This window comes from Macaca fascicularis, chromosome 10 (assembly GCF_037993035.2).
Source record: "Macaca fascicularis isolate 582-1 chromosome 10, T2T-MFA8v1.1".
NCBI classification, from domain to species: Eukaryota; Metazoa; Chordata; class Mammalia; order Primates; family Cercopithecidae; genus Macaca; species Macaca fascicularis.
In genome coordinates, this window is record NC_088384.1 from 108222217 (window position 1) to 108245926 (window position 23710).

A 23710-nucleotide genomic window follows, 5' to 3' on the forward strand; every position below is an offset into this window, starting at 1 on the left:
CTTCCCTCCCTCCCTCCCTCCCTCCTTCCTTCCTTCCTTCCTTCCCTCCCTCCCTCCTTCCCTCCTTCCCTCCCTCCTTCCTTCCTTCCTTCCCTCCCTCCCTCCCTCCCTCCCTCCCTCCCTCCTTCCTTCCTTCCTTCCTTCCTTCCTTCCTTCCTTCCTTCCTTCCCTCCCTCCCTCCCTCCTTCCTTCCTTCCTTCCTTCCTTCCTTCCTTCCCTCCCTCCCTCCCTCCCTCCTTCCTTCCTTCCCTCCCTCCCTCCCTCCCTTCCTCCCTCCTTCCCTCCCTCCCTCCCTCCTTCCTTCCTTCCTTCCTTCCCTCCCTCCCTCCCTCCCTCCTTCCTTCCTTCCTTCCTTCCCTCCCTCCCTCCCTCCCTCCCTCCCTCCCTCCCTCCTTCCCTCCCTCCTTCCTTCCCTCCCTCCCTCCCTCCTTCCCTCCCTCCCTCCCTCCCTCCCTCCCTCCCTCCTTCCTTCCTTCCCTCCCTCCCTCCCTCCCTCCTTCCTTCCTTCCTTCCTTCCTTCTTTCCTTCTTTCTTTCTTTCCTTCTCTCTCTTTCTCTTTCTTCTTCTTCTTTTTCTTTTCTTTTTTTGACATGGTCTCACTCTGTTGCCCAGTCTGGAGTGCAGTGGCATGATGATGGCTCACAGCTCACTGCAACCTTGACCTCCTAGGCTCAAGCAGTCCTCCCACCTCAGCCTCCCAAGAAGCCAGTACTACAGGCATGTGCCATCAAGCCTAGCTAATGTTTTGGTATTTTTTGTAGAGGCAGGGTTTTGACATGTTGCCCAGACTGGTCTCAAACTCCTGGGCTCAAGTGATCCTCCTGCCTCAGCCTCCCAGAGTGCTGGAATTACAGGCATGAACCACTGCCCCCTGCCAAGATTTTCAGTATATACAAGCATGATTGACTGGGCTCGGTGGCTCATGCCTGTAATCCCAGCACTTTGGGAGGTTGAGGTGAGTGGATCCTTTGAGGTCAGGAGTTCCAGACCAGCCTGGCCAACATGGTGAAACCCCGCCTCGACTAAAAATACAAAAATTAGCCAGACATGGTGGTGGGTGCCTGTAGTCCCAACTACTCAGGAGACTGAGGCAGGAGAATTGCTTGAACCAGGAGGTGGAGGTTGCAGTGAGCCGAAATCACGCCATTGCACTCCAGCCTGGGTGACGGAGGGAGACTCTCTCTCTCAAAAACAAACAAACAAACAAACAAAACCAGGCATGATTAAGGACATCAATTCTCAGATCCTTAACTTCTAGGCATACCTTTTCCTAAAACTGATCACCTAAGAACACACAGAGAAAGTGGCCCATTATTAACAAACCATACTGAACCAGTGGCCGGAGCCATGAAATCTGAGACATCACAGCGTCAGTGTTGAGAAGGCAAGTGATTCCATAATTGGAAAAGAAACCCAGGTTGTTTTCAGTTCTTTGTTTTTAACAAAATTGACCCAATTAATAACTGATCAATATGTGATTTTCTGGCACAGAATTCAGAAGAAATTAAAATAATCGAGAAATAGTGCTATAATAATACAATTTGTATTTCTATATTCTTATTTATGTGAATAAAACTCAGAGTTTACATAAATAAAAGAGAATTTGACACATAACTGAAAATAAACTGTATCTCATTCTAGCAACTGCTAAAAAACAGTTTTTTAAAAAAGTAATATTCATAAAGAATATGTAAGCTGACTAAAAACCAGGCCTATCTACCTCATTAAAATAGAAAAACACCAGTACATTGCTTATATTTAATAACTATTTTTCAAATTATATAATAAATGTATGTTGCTTTGATCAAAATTCCTAATTATCTTGTTTTTTGAGATGGATTCTCATTCTGTCAACTCAGGCTGGAGTGCAGTGGCACGATCTCAGCTCACTGCAACCTCTGCCTCCCAGGCAAGTGATTCTCCTGCCTCAGCCTCCTGAGTAGCTGGGACTACAGGCGTGCACCACCACACCCAGCTAACTTTTGTATTTTTAGCAGAGATGGGGTTTTGCCATGTTGGCCAGGCTGGTCTCAAACTCCTGACTTCAGGTGATCCATCCACCTTGGCCTCCCAAAGTGCTGGGATTACAGGCGTGAGCTACTGTGCCTGACCCTAATGGTAATCTGATATTGAAGAAATGTCTAAAGCTTGGAGCCCTCTGATCATAGAAAATAAAAGATGTGAATTTCAATTTATATAGCCATAATTTTGTTGCGGAGAAGTATGATGAAATAAATGATAATTTTTTAACTTTAATAATATTTCCTACTTTCAAGGCCCGCTCTCTATCTAAGAAGTTTCAGAAACTGATTCTCTCAACCTGACTGGCTAGGATGAGCCACCGCCTTGTTTTTTTTTCCTGGTAACACCATGATTTTGTCTCAACTTTGCTGGGCTACAGGACCTAGGGCATCTAAGAAATGGATCAGATTGGGATTCAACTTTTCATCTCCACCAGAACAGAGTTTAATGACTACTGAAGAGAAAAGAATGTTATGTCCAAGGATATAATTCATCTGCCAGGACAAAAGAAGTCCCAACTATGTGCCCTTCTGAGGAGCATACTCCAGGAAGTACTCTAACCAAATGAAAATGAAATCAGAGTAAAGGCACAACAAACGGAAGTTGAAGGATATAAGAAACAATGGTGAACGATGAATGCAGTAATTTTTGGTTAAATCTAAATGGAGATGGTAAACTGACTGGGAATTTGAATGTAAGTTTGCCCCATAGGGCAAAACTTAACAAAAGCCTAGAAATAAACTTATAAGTCATCTCAGCAAAACTCAGAATTTGAGGATAGGGGCTGTAGAAGATGAAGTCCAAAAGCTTCCTCTCATCAGGGAAGAATTTCTTAATGGAAGATTGAGGCATGGCTAATGTTTACTTTTTATACAGCAGTAAGCAAATATATATTTAACAATCACAATCATTGTTAGATATTGGAAAGTAGGCCAGGTGCACTGGCTCATACCTGTAATCCCAGCACTCTGGGAGGCAAAGGTGGGCAGATTGCTTGAGCCCAGGAGTTCGAGACCAGCCTGGGAAACATGGAAAAACCCCATCTTTACAAAACAAACCAACCAAACAAACAAAAATTAGCCAGGCACGGAGGCACACACCTGGAGTCGCAACTACTTAGGGGGCTGAGGTGGGAGGATCACTTGAGCTGGGGAGGTCAAGGCTGCAGTGAGCCAAGATCACTCCACTGCACTCCAGCCTGGGAGACACAGACCCTATCTCAAAAAAAAAACCAACACACAAAAAATTGGAATGTAACTGTCAGCAGAATGGAGATGAATATATACCTTTCTAGAGAAAAGAAATAAAAAGGAAAAAGGAGAAAACTGCAAACTTTAATAAATAGCAAATACTAAATAAGATGGAAGTGAATAATAGCACGTATATATTACTGTAATAAATACAAATGATTTGAATTCTCCTATCAAAGACAAGGGGAGGCTGATAAAGAAAGATACTGAATAACAGAATGGGCAGACATGAACCGGGCAAATGAAATAAAATACAAAATAAGACTTAGAACGTTATTATGAGATAAAGCATGATTTAAGGCCAAAAGCTATTATTAAATAGAAGGAACAGGTACATAAGAATAAAAGGAAAAAATGACAAAGAACATAGAATAGCTACAAACTTTGTATACATCAAATAACATATGGCAAAATATAATTTAAAAAAGCACCCTGGTAATATAAGGAAAGCTTGGTTTTAAAAATGCAATCCTCATGAGAGATTTTAAAATATTTCTTTCAGAGTTTACCAAATAGACACAAACTAAGAAAGGATTAGAAGAGCTGAATAATTCATAAACATTTAAACTTTACAGAGACTATATATTCTTCTCTAATAGTCACCAAATACGTACAAAAATTGGTCATGTAAATAGCCATACAGAAAACTATTAAATTATAAGAAGACATACAAGCAGCCAACAAACATATGAAAAAATGCTCAACATCCTAATCATGAGAGAGACGTAAATCAAAAGCACCGTGAGATACCATCCCACACTAGTCACCGTGGCTACCGTGAAAAAGGCAGAAAACTAAAGATATTCGCGAGGTTGAGGACAAAAGGAAACATTTGTACACTGCTTGTGGGAATGTAACTTAGTTCTGCCAGTGTGGAAAGCAGTTCGGAGATTTCTCAAAGAACTTAGAACTACCACTTAACTCAGCAATCCCATTAGTACAAATCATTCTACCAAAGTCACATGCACGCGTATGTTCATCACAGCACTATTCACGATAGCAACATGGAACCAACCTAGATGTCCATCAGTGATGGACTGGATCAAGGGAATGTGGTACGTACACCATGGAGTACGTCACAGCCATAACAACATGAAATCATGGACTTTGCAGCAACATAGATGCAGCTGGAGGTCATTATCCTAAGTGAATTAATGCAGGAACAGAAAACCAAATACCACATGTTTTCACTTATAAGTGGGAGCTAAACATTGAGTACCTGTGGACACAAAGATAGGAACAACAGACACTGGGGCCTACTTGAAGGTGGAGGGAGGGAGGAAGTTGAGGGTTGAAGAACTACTTACTGGGTACTATACTCACTACCTGGGTGACCAAACCATTTATACACAAAACCCCAGTGACATGCAATTTACCCAGGTAAAAAACCTGCCCCCCCAAATGACATGCAATTTACCTAGGTAAAAAACCTGCATACGTACCCCCTAAACCTAAAATAAAAGTCAAAAAAATACAAAAAACAAAAACAAAACAAAGAAAATGGCATAATGAGGGAGAAAAATATTTATTTTACAGGTCACATTTTCAGGCCAAAACCCAGTAACATCAGAAACCAAAAGCCAAAATATAGTTTCACAAATTGTAATCCAGGCACACCTTGTTTGATTGTCCTTAGCTTTATTCTGCTTTGCAGATGCCCAGGTTTTTTTTGTTTTTTTTTTCTTCACACATTGAAGTTTGTGGCAAGCCCGCATCGAACAAGTCTTATGGGCACCATTTTTCCAACAGCGGGTGCTCACTTTGGTTCTCTGTGTCATATTCTGGTAATTCTCACATTTCAAGCTTTTTATTATTATTGTATCTGTTATGGTGATCTGTGATTGGTAATCTTTAATATTACTCTTGTAATTGCTTCGGGGTGCCGTGAACCATGTCCATATAAGATGGCGAAGTTAATTGATAAATGTACTGTGTGTTCTGACTGGTCCACAGAACAGCTGTTCCCATCTCTCTCCCTCTGCTTGAGCTTCCCTATTCCCTGAGACTCAACAATGTTGAAATTAGGCCAGTTAATAACCCTATAATGGCCTCTAAGTGTTCCAGTGAAAGAAAGAGTCCCACGTCTCTCACTTTAAATCAAAAGCTAGACAAGGTTAAGCTTGGTGAGGAAGGCATGTTGAAAGCCAAGACAGGCTGAAAGCTGGGCCTTTTGCACCAGTTAGCCAAGTGGTGAATGCAAAGGAAAAGTTCTGCAAAGAAATTAAAAGTGCTACTCCAGTGAACATATGAATGATAAGAAAGTGAAACACCCTATTGTTGATGTGAAGAATGTTTGAGTGGTCTGAATAGAAGATCACACCAGCCACGACATTGTCTTCAGCCAAAGCCTAATCCAGAGCAAGGACCTAACGCCTTAAATTCTATGGAGACTGAGAGAGCTGAGGAAGCTGCAGAAGAAAATTGGAAGCTAGCAGAAGTTGGTTCAGGAGGCTTAAAGAAAGAAGCCATCTCCAGATCATAAAAGTGCAAAGTGAAGCAGCAGGTGCTGATGTAGAAGCTGCAGCAAGTTACCCAGAAGATCTAGCTAAGATCACTGATGAAGGAGGCTACACTAAATAGATTTTTCAATGTAGATAAAACTGTCTCCTACTGGAAGAAGACACCATCTAGGATGTTCATAGCTAGAGAGGAGAAGTCAAAGTCTGACTTCAAAGCTTCAAAGGACAGGCTGACTTTCTTGTTAGGGGCTAATATAGCTGGTAACTTAAAGTTGAAGCCAGTGCTCATTTACCATTCCAAAAATCCTAAGGCCCTTAAGAATGATGCTAAATCTACTGTCTAGGCTCTAGAAATGGAACCATGAAGGCTGGATGACAGCACCTCTGTTTACGGCATGGTCTACTGAATATTTTAAGCCCCATGTTGAGACCTACTCCTCAGAAAATAGGTTCCTTCCACAATATTACTGCTTATTGACAATGCACCTGGTCACCCAAGAGCTCTGATGGAGATGTATAAGGAGACAAATGTTGTTTTCATGCCTGCTAACATAACCTCCAACCTGTAGCCCATGGATGAGGGGGTAATTTTGACCTTGAAGTCTTATTATTGAAGTAATACATTTTTTAAGACTATAGCTGTGATAGTGATTCCTCTGATGCGTCTGGGCAAAGTAAATTGGAAACCTTCTAAAAAGGATTCACTATTCTTTTTTTTTTTTTTTCACCAGAACATCAAGATGAAGGATTCGCCATTCTAAATGCCATGAAGATCATTCGTGATTCCTGGGGGAAGGTCAAAATATCGACCTTACCAGGAGTTTGTAAGAACTTGATTCCAACCGTTATAAATGAACTTGAGAGAGTTCAAGACCTCAGTGGAGGAAGTAGCTGCAGAGATGGTGGAGATAGCAAGAGAACTAGAATTAGAAGTGGAACCTGAAGATGTGGCTGAATTGCTGTAATCTTATGAGAGAACTTGAATGGATGAGGAGTTGCTTCTTATGACTGAGCAAAGGAAGTGGTTCCTTGAGATGGCATCTACTCCTGGTAAAGATGTTCTGAACATTGTGAAAATGACAACAAACAACTTAAAATATTACTTAGCCTTAGTTGATTAAGCAGTGCCAGGGTTTGAGAGGATTGAGTCCAATTTTGAAAGCAGTCTTACTATGAGTAGAGTGATATCCAACAGCATTGGATGTTGCAGAGAAATCTTTCATGAAAAGGTTTAATTATGTCTTTTGCAGCAACACAGATGAAACTGGAGGCTGTTATTTTACATGAAATAACTCAGAAACAGAGAGTCAAACACTGGATGGTCTCATAAGTGGGAGCTCAATAATGTTTATACATGGGCATACAGTGTGGAATAATAGGCATTACAGACTCAGAAGGGTGGAAGGGAGGTAAGGGATAAGAAATTGCTTAATGGGTCTGGTGTGGTGGCTCACGCCTGTAATCCCAGCACTTTGGGAGGCCAAGGTGGGCAGATGACCTAAGGTCAGGAGTTCGAGACCAGTCTGGCCAGCATGGTGAAACCCCATCTCTATTAAAAATACAAAAATTAGCTGGGCATGGTGGCACGTGCCTGTAATCCCAGCTACATGGGAGACTGAAGCAGGATAATTGCTTGAACTCGGGCAGGGGAAGTCGCAGTGAGCTGAGATTGCGCCACAGCATTCCAGCCTAGGCGACAGAGTGAAACTCCATCTCACACACACACACACACACACACACACACACACAGACACACACACAAATTGCTTAATGGGTAAAATGTACATTATTTGGGTGATGGTTACATTAAAAGCCCAGATTTCACCTCTATGCAATATATCCATGTAACAAAACTGCAAGCAGTTGTACCCCTTAAATTTAAACCAAAAAAGGCAAAAAAGAGGCCAGGTGCAATGGCTCACACCTGTAATCCCAGCATTTTGGGAGGCCGAGGCGGGCTGATCACAAGGTTAGGAGTTTGAGATCAGCCTGACCAACATGTTGAAACCCCATCTCTACTAAGCATATAAAAATTAGCTGGGCGTGGTGGGGCACGCCTATAGTTCCAGCTACTCAGGAGGCTGAGGCAGGAGAATTGCTTGAACCCAGGAGGCAGAGCTTGCAGTGAGCTGAGATCGCGCCATTGCACTGCACCCTGGGTGACAGAGCGAGACTCCGTCAAAAAAAAAAAAAAAAAAAGGGAAAAAAGAGGAAGAGTCCATTGATGTGGCAAACTTTGTTGTTGTCTTATTTTAATAAATTACTACAGTTACCCCAACCTTCAGCAACCACAACCCTGATCAGTCAGCAGCCATTGGCATTGAGGAAGACCCTTTAGCAGCAAAATGACTGCAACTTGCCGAAGGCTCATATGATTGTCAGCAATTTTTAGCAACATAGTATTTTTAAATTTAAGTATGTACTTTTAAAAGTCACAATGCTATTGTGCCCTTAATAGACTTTAGTATAGAATAAACATAACTTTTATATGCACTGGGAAATTAAAAAATATGTGTGACTCACTTCACTGTGATATTTGCTTTATTGTGGTGGTCTGGAACCAGACTCACAATATCTCCGAAATATGCCCGTACTTGCAAAATAGGAAACGTACCTTTACAGAACCCCTGGATTCTGGTCCTATCCCCTTCAAAGCAACCAACTAACCATTCCCAAAACTGAAATAACAAAGTCTAGAAGTTTATGGAAAGAAGGGCATGTCATACAAAAGTTTATGGGGATGGATATAAGGAAAATTTTTGAATGATTTTGTAGGCAATAAAGATCACAGGATATCAGCCGAGCACGGTGGCTCACGCCTGTAATCCTAGCACTTTGGGAGGCCAGAGCGGGCCGATCATGAGGTCAGGAGATCGAGACCATCCTCACTAACACAGTGAAATCCCGTCTGTACTAAAAATACAAAAAAATTAACTGGGCGTGGTGGCGGGCGCCTGTAGCCCCAGCTACTCAGGAGGCTGAGGCAGGAGAATGGCGTGAACCCGGGAGGCGGAGCTTGCAGTGAGCCGAGATCACGCCACGGCACTCCAGCCTGGGTGACAGAGTGAGACTCCGTCTCAAAACAAAAAAAAAAGATGACAGGGTATCCTGTCAGTTCCTGGTTCTGGATTATCTGCTTCTATAGAGGTTAGTGCCCTTTAATGGTTTTGAGCTATTTTACACCTTAGGTTTTTTTTTTTTTTTTAGACATGGTCTCACTCTGCCACCAAGGCTAGAGAGTGGTGGTGCATGATCACAGCTCACTGAAACCTCAATCTCCCCAGATCAAGTGATCCTCCAATCTCAGCCTCTAGAGTAGCTGGGACTACAGGTGCACACCACCACGCCCAGCCAATTTTTTTTTTTGGATAGTATTTGTAGAGAGAGGGTCTCCCCTATGTTGCTCAGGCTGGTCTGGAATGCTTGGACTCATGTGATCCTTTTGCCTTGGCCTCCCAAAGTGCTGAGATTATAGGCGTGAACCACCGTGCCTGACCATTTTACAACTTTGCAGGTTACAGAAACAGATAGTGTTGCAAATAACTCATCCACAGCACTGCAAACAGATTTCTTTTGATGGAACGCAACTGATTACTACTCTGGAGATGGTGACCAGTTTTGCATCTGTTGGTGAATTTATTTCAGCATTCCTGATTGCCTATGTAATCATGCATTTGTTGATTCTCCTTTGAGCCTGTTGTATCTTACAGATTCCTCCTTTAATTAATGAATACTTGACATGTGCTAATCTTATATTTGTATGACAGTCATGATTTTAACTCAAAAAATTATCTTTTAACACAGGTGAATGCATAATGGAAAATATATAGCTTTAAATATTGTTATTGCTAAAGACTGAATAAGTGAACTTAATATATGAAACTAGAATAACAAAATAAAATGAAAGAAAAGCAGGGGAAAGAATTATTAAACTAAAAGCTGAGGCCGGGAGCAGTGGCTCACACCTGTAATCCCAGCACTTTGGGAGGCCAAGGCAGGCGGATCACGAGGTCAAGAGATCGAGACCATCCTGGTCAATATGGTGAAACCCCATTTCTACAAAAAATACAAAAAAACTAGCTGGGTGTGGTGGTGCACACCTGTAGTCCCAGCTACTCAGGAGGCTGAGGCAGGAGAATCACTTGAACCCAGGAGGCGGAGCTTGCAGTGAGCTGAGATTGCGCCACTGCACTCCAGCCTGGGTGACAGAGCGAGACTCCGTCTCAAAAAAAAAAAAAAAGCTGAAAGCTGAAATGAATGAAATGGGAGAGGGGTAGAGAAATAAATAAAAGCAAAAGTGCTACTTTTACTTTAATACAAATGACTAAATAAGTAAACCCTTAGCATGCTAAGTAGAAGACTAAAAATACAACAATAAAAAAGGAAACCCCAAAACCAGTAGCAACAAGAAAGGTGATGGACCCCCAAATGCCAAAGTTATTAAAATATTTTAAAAAGAAAGTTAAATGGAATCATAGGGCCGCAAAATTGAAAATTTAGAGCAGAGTAAATGATTTTTTTTTCTTTTGCTAAATATAAACTACTAAAACTGATCCAGATAAGATATACGACCTGAACAGATCACTAATTACAGAAAATAATTGGGAAGTTTGTTAAGAACGTTACAATGAAAAAGACTATCAGCCAAGATAATAGAACAGGTAATTTCTGAGATAGTCAACCTATAGCAGGTCACCGAAAAAGAAGAGAAGAGCTCCAGTGTATTTTTAGAGTTGCACAAGCTCCAATTTATTTTTAGAGTTCTGTAAGAAACAAGCAAAAATCAGAGATAGCACTAAAAAAGAAAACTAGAGACCAGCTGCATGTATGTGTATACAAGTCATTGCCACTTATCAACAGGGATCCATTCTGAGAAATACGGCGTAGTCTATGGTTCCTAGGCTAGAAATCCATACAGCACGTGAATGTGCTGAGTACTGTAGGTAATGGTAACACAATGGTAAGTACTTGTCTATCTAAATATAACTAAACATAGAAAAGGTACTGCAGCCCAGGCGTGGTGGCTCGTGCCTGTAATCCTAGCACTTTGGGAGGCTGAGGTGGGTAGATCACTTGAGCCCAGGAGTTCAAGACCAGCCTGGGCAGCATGCCAACACCCATCTCTACAAAAAAATACGTCATGGTACATGCCTGTGGTCCCAGCTACTTGGGAGGCTGAGGTGGGAGGATCACCTGAGCCTGGGGAGGTAAAGACTGCAGTGAGGTGAGCTGTGATTGTGCCACTGTACTCCAGCCTGCGTGACAGAGTAAGACCCTATCTCAAAAACAAAACAAAACAAAAGTACAGTAAAAATATGGTATAAAAGATAAAAATATGGTACACCTGTTTAGGACACTTATCATGAATGGAGCTTGCAGGATTGGAAGTTGCTCTGGGTGAGTCAGTGGGTGAGCGGTGAGTGAATGTGAAGGCTTAGGTCAGGACCATGTACTACTGTAGACCTTATAAACACTGTACACTTAGACTACTCTACATTTATTAAAAAATTCTTTCTTCAGTAGTAAATTAAGTATAGCTTATTGTAACTTTTTTACTTTATACATGTATTAATTCTAAAGATTTTGACTCTTATCAGTCTTTTGTAATAACACTCAGCTGAAAACACAAGCATTGTATAACCATACAAAAATATTATTTCTTTATATCCTGATTCTACAAGCCTTTTCTATTTTTTTCTCTTTTACTTTTTCAACTTAAAAAAAAAAAAAAAAAACTAAGACACAAACATGCACACTAGCCTCAGCCTATGCAGGGTCAGGATCATCAAGATATCAGTAGGCAATAGAAATGTTTCAGCTCCATTATTATTATGAGATCACCACTGTAATATGCAATCTGTTGACCAAAATGCCATTACGCAGCAAATGGCTAGAGTTGTAAAACTTCCAGGTAAGATATTAGAAAATGAAATCCAGCAGTGTTTTGGAAGAATAATTCAACATGACCAAGAGGATTTGTTCCAGGAATGTAAGGTGACTTAACATACCAGGGTATATGCTATACGAATTCACTGTGTCAACATATTTAAGTGCAAAACCTAAATACTTATGGCTAACGATTTTAAGGCGATATTTGATAAAATTCAGCAAGCTACCCTGATAAGTGAAATTGCATCAGTATTTTATATGAACTTATCAAAAGAATTACTATGAAAATATTAAGTCTTGTACTCAAAAACCTTTATTCAACTCCATTGTAAACATTATTCAGTCAAATTATTTAGTCTATTTTTATTATATAAGGTCTGTGTTTCTTTTTTTTGAGATGGAGTTGCGCTCTGTCGCCCAGGCTGGAGTGCAGCAGCGCAATTTTGGCTCACTGCTGCCTCCACCTCCTGGGTTCAAGCAATTTCACTCTAAGTGAAAACTGGAGCAGAAGAAAATGACCTAAGTATATAAAAACCATTATCCAAAGGAGTGGTGTATATTACATTGGAAAATTCTAAAGTTAGAATTAGGAATCACAGCAAGGATGCCAGCTGTATCAGCGTTGTTTGGAGGTTCTGGCTAAAGCAACAGGACAAGAAAACAAAATAAGTAGTAAAAATATTCTAAGGGAAGAGATAAAACAATATGAAAATAAAAGACTACATCAGATAATTATAAATCATATTTATCAGAGACCAAGGATTTCTAATAAATACAATTCATTACTGAGAATTTTTCTTTAATATAGACAAATATAGTCTATTTTGGCTTTTCTTGATGTCTGCAACAAATACAAAAATTCCTATTCACAATTATGATAAAATTATGGAATAATAAAAAAACACAGGGCCGGGCACGGTGGCTCACTCCTGTAATCCCAGCACTTTGGGAGGCTGAGGCAGGCGGATCACTTGAGGCCAGGAGTGCAAGACCAGCCTGGCCAACATGGCGAAACCCCATCTCTAGTAAAAATACACACACAAAAATTAGCCAGGAATGGTGGCAGGCGCCTATAATCCCAGCTACTCAAGAGGCTGAAGTGGGAGAATCACTTGAACCCTGTGAGCCAAAATTGCGCCACTGCACTCCAGCCTGGATGACATAGCGAGACTCCATCTCAAAAAAAAGAAACACAGACCTTATATAATAAAAATAGACTACATAATTTGACTGAATAATGTTTACAATAGGAGTTAAATAAAGGTTTTTGGGTAGAAGACTTAATATTTTCATAGTCATTCTTTTGATAAGTTCATATAAAATACTGATGCAATTTCAATAAAAAATTCCAAAAGGTTTTCTTTTTTGGTGGGGGTGGTTTAGGTACTGGATAAAATAACAGTTCCTTTGGAAGAATAAATATCTAAGAATTGCTAAGAAAATTTTGGAAAATAATAGCTGGGGGAAGTTTGTAAGTCTAAAAGATTAAGCTTACCTTAATGCTAATATGATCAAATAAGTGACGTTAGCAAGCCAGATCATCTTCTGGAATCTCAGATCTCTAATATTCCAGAATAAAGAAGTTCTGGAAGTATATTTGTGAACTTTATCTACATGAGTTAAATTAGGATTTCAGTTTTCAGGAAAATAATATTTAACAAATGGTTCTGGCATAAGCAGACAGTCAAACTTGTTCATCATAACATATAAATATGAGTTCTGGGCATGAGCTGTAATCCCAGCACTCTGGGAGGCTGAGGTGGGCAGATCACAGGAGGCCAGGAGTTTGAGACCAGCATGGCCAACATGGTGAAATCTCGTCTCTACTAAAAATATAAAAATTAGCCAGGCATGGTGGCACACACCTGTGATCCCAGCTACTTGGGAGGCTGAGGCAGGAGAATTGCCTGAGCCTGGGAGGCAGAGCGGGCAGTGAGCTGAGATCGTGCCACTGTACTCCAGGCTGGGCGACAGAGCCAGACTCTGTCTCAAAACAAGAAAAAAAAAAAAAAAAAAGAAGGAAAAAAAAAAAGAATTCTGGCTGCAGCAAGGAGCCAATGAAAAACAAACAAGCAAGTAGGAAAAACACCAAAGGGAAAACCAATTTAATCTCAGGGGAAGGATGGATGTTCTTAGAAAATACAGGTGCCACAAATGAAGCGACAGGAGCATCTAACCACAGAAAAAGACAGTCATTTTTATATGGTGACAGCCCCACAAGTAAAGTCAAAACACAATGACAGGAGGGGAAGAAACTCAGCAATGTGTGACTGACGTCGGGTTAGTGTTCCCAACTTCCCAACAGCCAAGGAGAAAAAGGAGGCAGTAAGAGTTCTAAGTTCACAGAAGAGAGTAGCACACATGGTCAACCAGCCTATGCAGAGATCTCTCAGAAAACGCAGACCACACCACCAGCTAGGGGAGTGCATGAAGGCCAGATAACCATTTTCACACAGCAGATTGACAAAACTTCCAAAGGTAGTTAGGCCCACATCATGGATGAGACTATCATTGTGAAAATTAATCCATATTTATGTAAGTACGAACTATGCAAGCTCCATGAAACTTACTCTTTCGAATCTACTTACAGAAAAAAAAAAAAAAAAGAGCAGAATATGAAAGTTTACTGGGGCAGTTTGTAATGACAAAACTATTCCTCAAACAACCTTAATAATCATAATAGCAAGATGACAGACTAAACCCTGGCATGTCTGTAACGTTTGTTTAAAAAAACTAGGTCTATAGATGGAATAATCAAAGCAAGTTGCAGAGAAATGTGCAGAGTATGATACAATTACTGTAGAACTAGGAAAACGTTTTCTTTTTTTTTTTTTTTTTTTTTTTTTTTTGAGACGGAGTCTCGCTCTGCCGCCCAGGCTGGAGTGCAGTGGCCGGATCTCAGCTCACTGCAAGCTCCGCCTCCCGGCTTCACGCCATTCTCCTGCCTCAGCCTCCCGAGTAGTTGGGACTACAGGCGCCCGCCACCGCGCCCGGCTAGTTTTTTTGTAATTTTTTAGTAGAGACGGGGTTTCACCGTGTTAGCCAGGATGGTCTCGATCTCCTGACCTCGTGATCCGCCCGTCTCGGCCTCCCAAAGTGCTGGGATTACAGGCTTGAGCCACCGCGCCCGGCCAGGAAAACGTTTTCTATGTTATCTTTTGAGTCCACGTATATTGGTAAGAATACAGAGCACCTAACATTACTTACCTTGGATGGGGTGAGAATATGGAGGGGCTGGAAGTTGTTGGCTTGGTGTTTGTACAATTCTGTGTGTAATTTATTCCAAAGAATAAGTTTTACTGTTGTAGTTTGTAAAGAGACAAAACAACCAACAAATCAAATATGCATGTGTGTACATGTCCATGCATGTGTATGTATGTTTGTGTATGTATATATATGGAAGGCAGCTGGTAGGTAGAGATCTAAGGATGCAAAAAGAAATATAGAATATAAAAATATTATGCTTAATTAAACTACAACTTTATAACTGGAGTAGAAAACATATATACATAAGCATAAAAAAAGAGTGATAGGGTCTGGGCGCAGTGGCTCACACCTGTAAACCCAGCACTTTGGGAGGCCGAGGTGGGCAGATCATGAGGTCTGGAGATCGAGACCATCCTGGCTATGGTGAAACCCTGTCTCTACTAAAAATACAAAACATTAGCCGGGCATGGTGGTGGGCGCCTATAGTCCCAGCTACTCGGGAGGCTGAGGCAGGAGAATGGTGTGAACCCGGGAGGTGGAGCTTGTAGTGAGCCCAGATCGCACCACCGCACTCCAGCCTGGGCGAAGTGAGAGACTGTCTCAAAAAAAAAAAAAAAAAAAAAAAGATTGATAGGAAGTCCATCAAAATGGTTACAGTCTGTATAGTTTGTATCTGGACAGTAAGATTATTAGTAACTTCTATTTTTTTCTAGTAATATTCTGTTTTTCATATTTTCTATCTTGAATACACATTATAATCAGGAAAAAATCCTTTACAGTTGAAAAAAGTGGGAAAAAAGAAAGATGTAGAAAATAGGACCAGGACAATGGAAGTTTCCCAGCTGAAATTCAAAAGCAGAACAGTTTTCTAAAGGGTTGTAAGCAGTGAGTTTGAAGTGACAAAATTATTTAAATCACTAACATTGTATACTGTAAGCCTTTTCTGTTTCTTACCAAAAACCATAGCTAATAACTCACTATTATCATTGATGATAGGAAAATAAAGAAATTATGGCAAATATAATATAGCAAGTCATCAAAATTGTGTTCAAATATTATGGATCAAAGAAAGAAGAATAAAAGTGGCAAAAATGTATCTAAGTATTCTCATAATATTCTAAATATGCTTCTGTCGCAAGAGTAACCTCTTCTCACCAATCCTTGCTGACAGCAGAAATGAGTGGTATTACACCACTAGAGAATGGCTTAAGGTACAAGCATGGGTGATTCTAGCTTGCTCTCTGGCACCACCTACTGATCAAACAGCATCTCAACGGAAAACCGCACAATTTGAATTTTCCTCTTCTCAATACAACCTATGCTCTGGAAAAAATCTAGGTACGCTCTCAGTCCACTCATCTGGGTTCTGCACAGATATTAACATCTCAAAAATGCTATTCTAGAAAATTCTGTCTTGTTAGTAGAAACTTTGATCATTTTTGCATCTAAACAGAAATGCCAGGATTGTCAGTCTGAGGTTTCAAAATGAAAACGACAGTGGGATGGATCACTTTATCACGTTAGGTACCACATCTATTTAATGTGACTGTGGAGGAGGTAAGATGACTGTGTGATATTTATGAGAGGATTAAAAACCTTTGCTGCTTCAGGTTGTTTTTGACTAATGACTCACACCCCATCATTCCCAAATCCGACCTTGGCTCTAAAGAATCATTAACATTCGGTATATTTTAATCAGATATCAATTTATTAGGGAACCGTTCATTTGCTGCGCATTAGCACTAAACATTTGTTTTTGGGGGGTCAAGTATCCATGTCACATTATGTAGAAAATGGTCCTTCATGCCAACAGGCTTACATGTGGAAAACATGAATCCCCCCAAACTCTGGGGAGTATTCCAGAATGGGGCAAAAGAGAGGCTGGGAAGTACCATTTACTACACAAATTTAATAAGATGGACAAAAACCTTTACCAGAGTTGGAAAATCAAGTTGGAAACAAACACATATATTCACTACTTAATGCATTTAATTCCAACCCCTCATTGGAATCACCTTGGTAACATTTAAGATTCTACAACAGTATGATGTGACGATTCAGAGGTGGTCTCAAAGTTGTTACAGTGTTAAAAAAATTATAGTAAGCAGTATAAAATTACAATTTATTATGGGGCCAGGGGGATTCACAGCCATCCTTAAAAATATTAAGAGCAAACCATGGCCAGGCATGGTGGCTCACACCTGTAATCCCAGCACTTTTGGGAGGCTGAGGTGGGCAGATCACTTGAGGTCAGGAGTTCAACATGATGAAACCCCGTCTCTATCAAATATACAAAAATTAGCCAGTCATGGTGTCGTACACCTGTGGTCCCAGCTACTTGGGAGGCTGAGGCACCAGAATCGCTTGAACCTGGGAGGCTGACTTGCAGTGAGCCAAGATTGCGCCACTGCACTCCAGCCTGGGAAACAGAGCGAGACTCCGTCTCAAAAACAAAACAAAACAAAGAAAACATGAAGAGCAAACCTTTTAGAGAATTCTACTTATGATTTCTTTTTCTCAATTCCTTTCCCCCACTCCTTTTGTTTTTTAAGCACTAATCTGGTATGGAGTCAGCAGGACAGAGCAAAGCTGGATGGGCTGCCCCTTGAATGATGGAGTAGGTCTGCTTGGGTAGTTCTTGCTGGGAAGAGGAGGAGAACACCGGCGGCGCAGTGGTGGCCACTGCGATGTTCTGGCCTCCATCGCTCACCACTGTCACTTCTGCTGTCCCCTCCTGAATCAAGGCGTTTAGGCCTTCAAAGTCCGTGCAAGTAATACCCGAACTGGTAATGAAAGTCTGATTGCCAGAGCCTTCCTGGGGACCACCTGGGGCCGTGGGGATGAGAGTCTGGTGCAGAGTGGCTCCGTCCGTCTGGTCGTGAGTGGTCAGCAGGACAGCCGGCTGGGTCATTGCGCCCGCCTCGCTCGGACACCGCGAGGACTGAGGAGGGGCGATCAGACTGACCTGGCGCAGGATCTGCAGCCGGCTGTTCCCCGGGAGTTCCTCTGGGTTCTGGGCCACCAAAGCAGGCGGGACGATGTTCACTGCAGCGGCGGCAGCCTGGACGATGGTGTTCGCCTGTGGCACCTGATGCCCGACGATGATTTTGACTCTTCCCTCGCTGAACTGGGGCACTTGGCTGGGCTGGAGGGGTACCTGGAGGTGTCCCACAGTGAGGGGCGTGGCGGGCTGCTTGCTGGGGTCGATCTGAAACTGGAGGACGGTCACGTCCGAGTTCTTACTCTCATTGTACTCACTGTGCTGTCTCTTGTGGCTGCGGAGCGAGTCCTCCCGCATGAAGGAGGCGTCGCATATATCGCAGTGGAAAGTCTTCTTGGCATCGAGCTTGGCCACCTGCCGGCTGCTCTGCCTGCCCGTGTCCTTCCTCTCCAGAGCCTCAGTCTTAACCATGTCCGCATGGAACTTCTTCATGTGCTTGCTCAGGTTGCTAGGCTGTTTGGTGTCGAAGCTGCAGTAGTTGCATTTGAAAGGGCGGTCGGTGCAGTGGATGCGCTCGTGGATGCGCAGGGCGGCCTTGCTGGAGCAGGAGTAGCTGCATTCCGAGCACTTCTCGGGATGCTCCGACTGGTGCACGCGGCTGTGCTTCCGGAGGGTGGCTTTGCTGTCACCCAGGAAGTCGCAGTGCGGACACTTGAAGTTATTCCCGCTGTGCTTGATGCGGATGTGCGACTTGAGGTTCCCCTTCATGGTGCAGCGGACGTTGCAGAACTCGCACTTGAAAGGCTTCTCCCCTGAGTGCACCCGCATGTGCCTTTTCAAGTCCGAGCTGATTTTGAACTTGGCGCTACAGAGCCAGCACTGGAAGGGGGCGTCCCCTGTCAACACAAGGTGAGTTTCGATAAGAACAGGCAGGCAACAACCACAGCGGATCCCCCCGAAGCACACACCAGAAAATCGCTTATACAAGGTGGGTGGGTGCAGACCTTCTAACTGCAGCTTCTAGCAGCCCCTGGGAGTGGGGGAACAGGGGCAGGGTTTCTTTTTCTTTCCCCAGACCCAAACCACCACCACCGGTATCAAACCCAGAAGAAAAATGGGAGATCGAAAAGAGCAATTTAATTGTCCCAGATAAAATAAGATTTACAAGTATACTTGTTATATACTTTAGAACACTCAAACTATCTTTCATACTGTTAATGTGCCCACTCTGCTAGTTAATGGTTCACAGTTGAAGACTTTGGCACAACCCGCTGAGTTTGACTGAGTTACATGTTGTAACAGATTCAACAATACATTTTCGAACGGGTCAGCTCCGTGCTGCACTCATTGGAGTATGGTTTTACAATGATGGAAACACCCAGCTTCTATTTCATGCAGATCTTTATTAATAAAGATGTGTTTATTGCACAAAATTTATTTATCCCATATTGCCAGCTGCGTTCTTTATTTGTGAAGTTACAAAATCCAGCTGCTTGATTTTTTTTAAAAAAATTCATATTCGCTGAAAGATGAGCAAGGCAAGTGAAACTGCAAACATCTGAATGGATATCATATTCCAAATTTACTTCCTCAATGAATGCCAAGTCCAAATTATCTGAGGCAATGACAATTCAAGCAAATTGGCGACCCCTCATTTCAATATTGTTTAAGTAAGCAAAATAGCAGCTAATATTCTTCAATGGCTTCCGGGATGGCAGGCGCTATGCTGAGCACTCCACAAGCGTGGTCTCGCTTGATGCTGGGAAGATGGCCCTGTGGTGGGTACTATTATTAATATTGTTTTTCAACACAGTTACACAGAGGAGAAGGCTGAGACCCAGAGAGACTATATAACTTGTTCTCGGTCACCCAGTAGTGCAAAGCAGGGCTTGGATTCCAATCCAGGCTGACTCCAAATCTGGTATCTTTAGATGCTAGGTAATTATCTGTACATATAACAGATGTTTGCTTTCTTAGGACATAAACCCACAAGACTGGGATGGTGTTCCAGCTTTTTGACATAGGATCTGCTACTTCACCATGAGCTGCTTAAAGAATGCAAACAAAGATGGCAGGGGGCAATTGAACAAGCTTCTAGAACACTGAGAGGCCTAAACATAAACCTAAAAAAATGCTTTGTATGACTGAATACCACCAAGATCATGCATATTAAACTCCAGAACAAGGAACAGTAAGCTACAGCCTCTGGGCTAGATCCTACCCATAGCCTGTTTCTATTAATAAAGTTTTACTGAAACACAGCCACGCATATTTGTTTACATATGGTTACTTGCCTGCCATAATGGTAGAGGTGAGTATTTGTGACAGATACTGCATGGCCCACAAAGTCTAAAATATTTACTATCTGGCCCTTTTCAGAAAAAGGGCCTTTTGCTGCCTTAGAATGTTGTTCTTAACCTTTTTTATGCCATTACCCCTTTTTGGCAGTTTAGTGAAGTCCATGGAACCCTTCTTAGATAATATTTTAAATGTACCAAAAAAACTAAAAGAAGAACCAATAGGAATATAAAAGAAACCAATTATATTAAAATAGTTATTAAAGAAAAAAATTGTGATATGCCAATGTGTGTGTTTCATTAATGTGTTCAAGAATCAGACCTAGTGGCAGGTCTAGTAACTACAGTCATTTCTAAATAAAGAGGAGTGTAAAAGATATTTTACTCTATCTGCAGCAATCATTATGAAGAGATTTTTTATTTCCACTGGCGACAACTTTACATGCACTGTTATCAGATTGGTTGCCTGTTTTCATAATTGAAGGACATGTCAAATTTCAATACAGGCTAGTGAAAATGAAGACTTTTTTTTTCCCCATCCAAGGACCTCCCTCCCAAATCTACTCATGGATTTCTCAGGGGCAGACGTCTGTAGACTCAAAGTCAGAATCCTTGCTCCAGAATGTTTTACTAGGTTTTCCAGTTACATCCCTGCCAAAATTATAGTGACAGTCTTTTTTCACTTCTTTAGCAATCTGCAGAGGTGAGACCCAGAAAATCGAGAAAACCAAATCTCACAGCTAAGTTGCAGAGCTTAACAACACCCTTTGGCATGAAAGCAAAGGTTATAAATTCCTTTGTCTTTTTTTTTTTTTTTTTAATTTAACCATAAACATTACTTTAATGAAGTATACTGGGCAAATAGTCCCACTGGACACTAAGGTCTTCAAACCTAATGACTATGTTCATTCTTGCCTACTACCTGATTCCCACTGTGTCTGGCACATAGTGAGGTTTAAAGAATGTTGGATGAATAAGCGACATATATTTAAGCTGACAGATCTTCCTTGAGTTTGGGTTGCTACTCAAACAAGTGTTGATGTAGTCTATCAAATCACCGAAAGGGTAAAAACAAAATCCTATTAATTTACAGTTTTACAAGTGCCACAGATTTATAAAAGGGAAAATGAACATTCCACGAAGACCATGCATAAATGGCACACATTTAAATTTTTGAAAAACACACGTTTTCTAGACCAATTTAAAGATGCTGCTATAAATAGTAACTTCATCCTTGTAAATAAAAATGAACCATTTTCATACATGAATTGTTCAGCTTCTCTAACTTAGGCTGGGGGAAATTTCTGAAGCAAATCAGTGGGGCATCGATTATGCCAATGTCTTAACTTGCTGTAGATTACTAAAATGTTCCCACATCTCCCCACCTCCCACCCCTCCTAGTAGCACGGCCTCTGCCCTGTCATTAGGATGTTCTCCCATGATCCATGATAAAAGCCTCAACCATGTCATTGGATTTGGCCAAAGGTATATTTAGTCACTTGAAACAAATAATGGCTTGAAATGGACTTGTGCACTGGGGCTTGCTTGCTTACACCTCGGTCATGACCATGAGGTCAATCCTGGCCTACCTACTGCTGGTCTCAGGAGAAGACCAAGAGACATATGGAGCAGAGCTGATTTCCTCAGCCAAGGCCAGTGGATAGCCAGTCCATAACCAGCAGATCCTCAGACTAATAAGAAAGCCCAGCCAAGGTCAGCTGGTTTTGCCCAGCTGATCCTCACAGGTGAACAGAAAAAGCATATTGCATCTATTGAGGTTTTGTGGGCTATTACGCTGCATCGCTGTGACAACAGACAATGGATACAGATACAGGTATCTAGAAAAAGGGTGATGCCATAACAGAGAACCAAAATACAGAGCATTGGTTTTGAGATTGGGTTGCATGTGGAGGCTGGAAAAATGGCAATGCACACTACTTAATGGCAAACATTGTCACTCATGGTAGCTTAGAAGACAGAAAATGTACATAATGAGTTTTGGACTTGAATAAAGAGATAAATTCTAGGCAGAACAGTGAAAGTGTCTTATAAGCTGCATATGATAAAAGACTACAAGAAAGAGACAAACTCAAAAAAAGAACTGGACATTTACTAAGCAGAATTTAGAGGGAAGACAGAAAGTCAAAGATTTACTGGATATAGTTTCTCATCTCCAGCCAGCTTCTCCAGCCAGCTTTCCCAGGTAAGACAAAAGCCTGGGACAAAGATCAATCTAAGAAACTAGTCTCAGAGTGAAGACCAAATGTGAAATAAGGTGTCTAAATGTAAGACTCTTTATTAAAATCTTCAAAAGGGAATTAAGAATGGTGAGAATGAAGTTGGTGCCAAGTATGTTCTTTCAGCTGGACAAAACCCACAGAAGGTTAAATGCCAAAAGTACCTATAATTGAGTTTAGAAGAAGAGGCAAGATTCCAAAAGAATTGTGGGTATCGCTTTTGGCAAATGGATACATAGGAAACTCACACAGTTTTTAAAGACAGCTCTACCAGCAACACTGTCACCAGCCTTACTAAAACAAAAGGTAAAAGACCTCCAGCTGTTGGCAGACAGGAAGCAAGCTGAGAAAGTTTCTCAAAGGTACATTTTGCAATCTTTTTTAGAAGTAGCTTAGGAAAGTGATGGAAAGGATGCTCCAAAGGGCAGGGTTAAGAACCAAAGAGCTGAGCCAAGGCCTAATCAAGAAACATTCCCTATCCCCTGAGTAGGGGGAACCTGGGAACATGTGCCCAAAAGAATTTCAGAAATGCTATGGACCAGGGACTGACAAATGCCTTTCTGCCTTTCTTTCTTCTTTCTTTCTTTTTCTTTTTCTTTCTTTCTTTCTTTCTTTCTTTCTTTCTTTCTTTCTTTCTTTCTTTCTTTCTTTCTTTCTTTTTCTTTTTCTTTTCTTTCTCTTTCTTTTTAATTATACTTTAAGTTCTGGGATACATGTGCAGAATGTGCAGGTTTGTTACACAGGTATACATGTGCCATGGTGGTTTGCTGCACCCATCCACCTGTCATCTACATTAGGTATTTCTCCTAATGCTATCCCTCCCCTAGCCCCCAACCCCTTGACAGGCCCCAGTGTGTGACGTTCCCCTCCCTGTGTCCATGTGTTCTCATTATTCAACTCCCACTTACGAGTGAGAACATGTAGTGTTTGGTTTTCTGTTCCTGTGTTAGTTTGCTAAGAATGATGGTTTCCAGCTTCATGCATGTCCCTGTAAAGGACATGAACTCAACCTGTTTTATGGCCACATAGTATTCCATGGTGTATATGTGTCACATTTTCTTTATCCAGTCTATCATTGATGGGCATTTGGGTTGGTTCCAAGTCTTTGCTACTGTGAATACTGCCACAATAAATATACATGTGCATGTGTCTTATACTATTTTCAAATGGTAGAATTATGGTAATTATTTTGGCTTTTTGTTTTACCACTGTATATTGGGTGTATCAGGACAGACAACTTGTTTTTTATTTCAACCATCTCTAGATGAAGAGAAACCATATCCAGACCCAAGGGAGATCACACAACTGTGGTCCTTAAGGCTGATCCTATGATTGGATGAGACTTGTGGGGTTCTTCGGAAAGTGTGAACGCATTTTGCCTGTCAGAGAGATGTGAATGATGGTGAGG

The 23710-nt window shown here is 41.5% G+C and overlaps 1 protein-coding gene across 9 annotated transcripts in view; it reads right to left on the reverse strand.

Moving 5' to 3' along the window:
* ZFP64 (ZFP64 zinc finger protein) overlaps positions 1–23710 on the reverse strand; it is a 114308-nt gene that overhangs the window by 56207 nt on the left and 34391 nt on the right. For 6 of the 9 annotated variants that reach the window (XM_074005567.1, XM_005569367.5, XM_074005570.1 and 3 more), the window contains one exon: positions 16517–18664. The exons of the other annotated variants lie outside the window; for them this stretch is intronic. In XM_074005567.1, coding sequence (XP_073861668.1) covers positions 17382–18664 — 1283 coding nt within the window. In that variant the 3' untranslated portion in view covers positions 16517–17381. Of the gene's footprint in view, positions 1–16516; positions 18665–23710 lie in introns of those variants that run through there. 9 annotated transcript variants of the gene reach the window in all.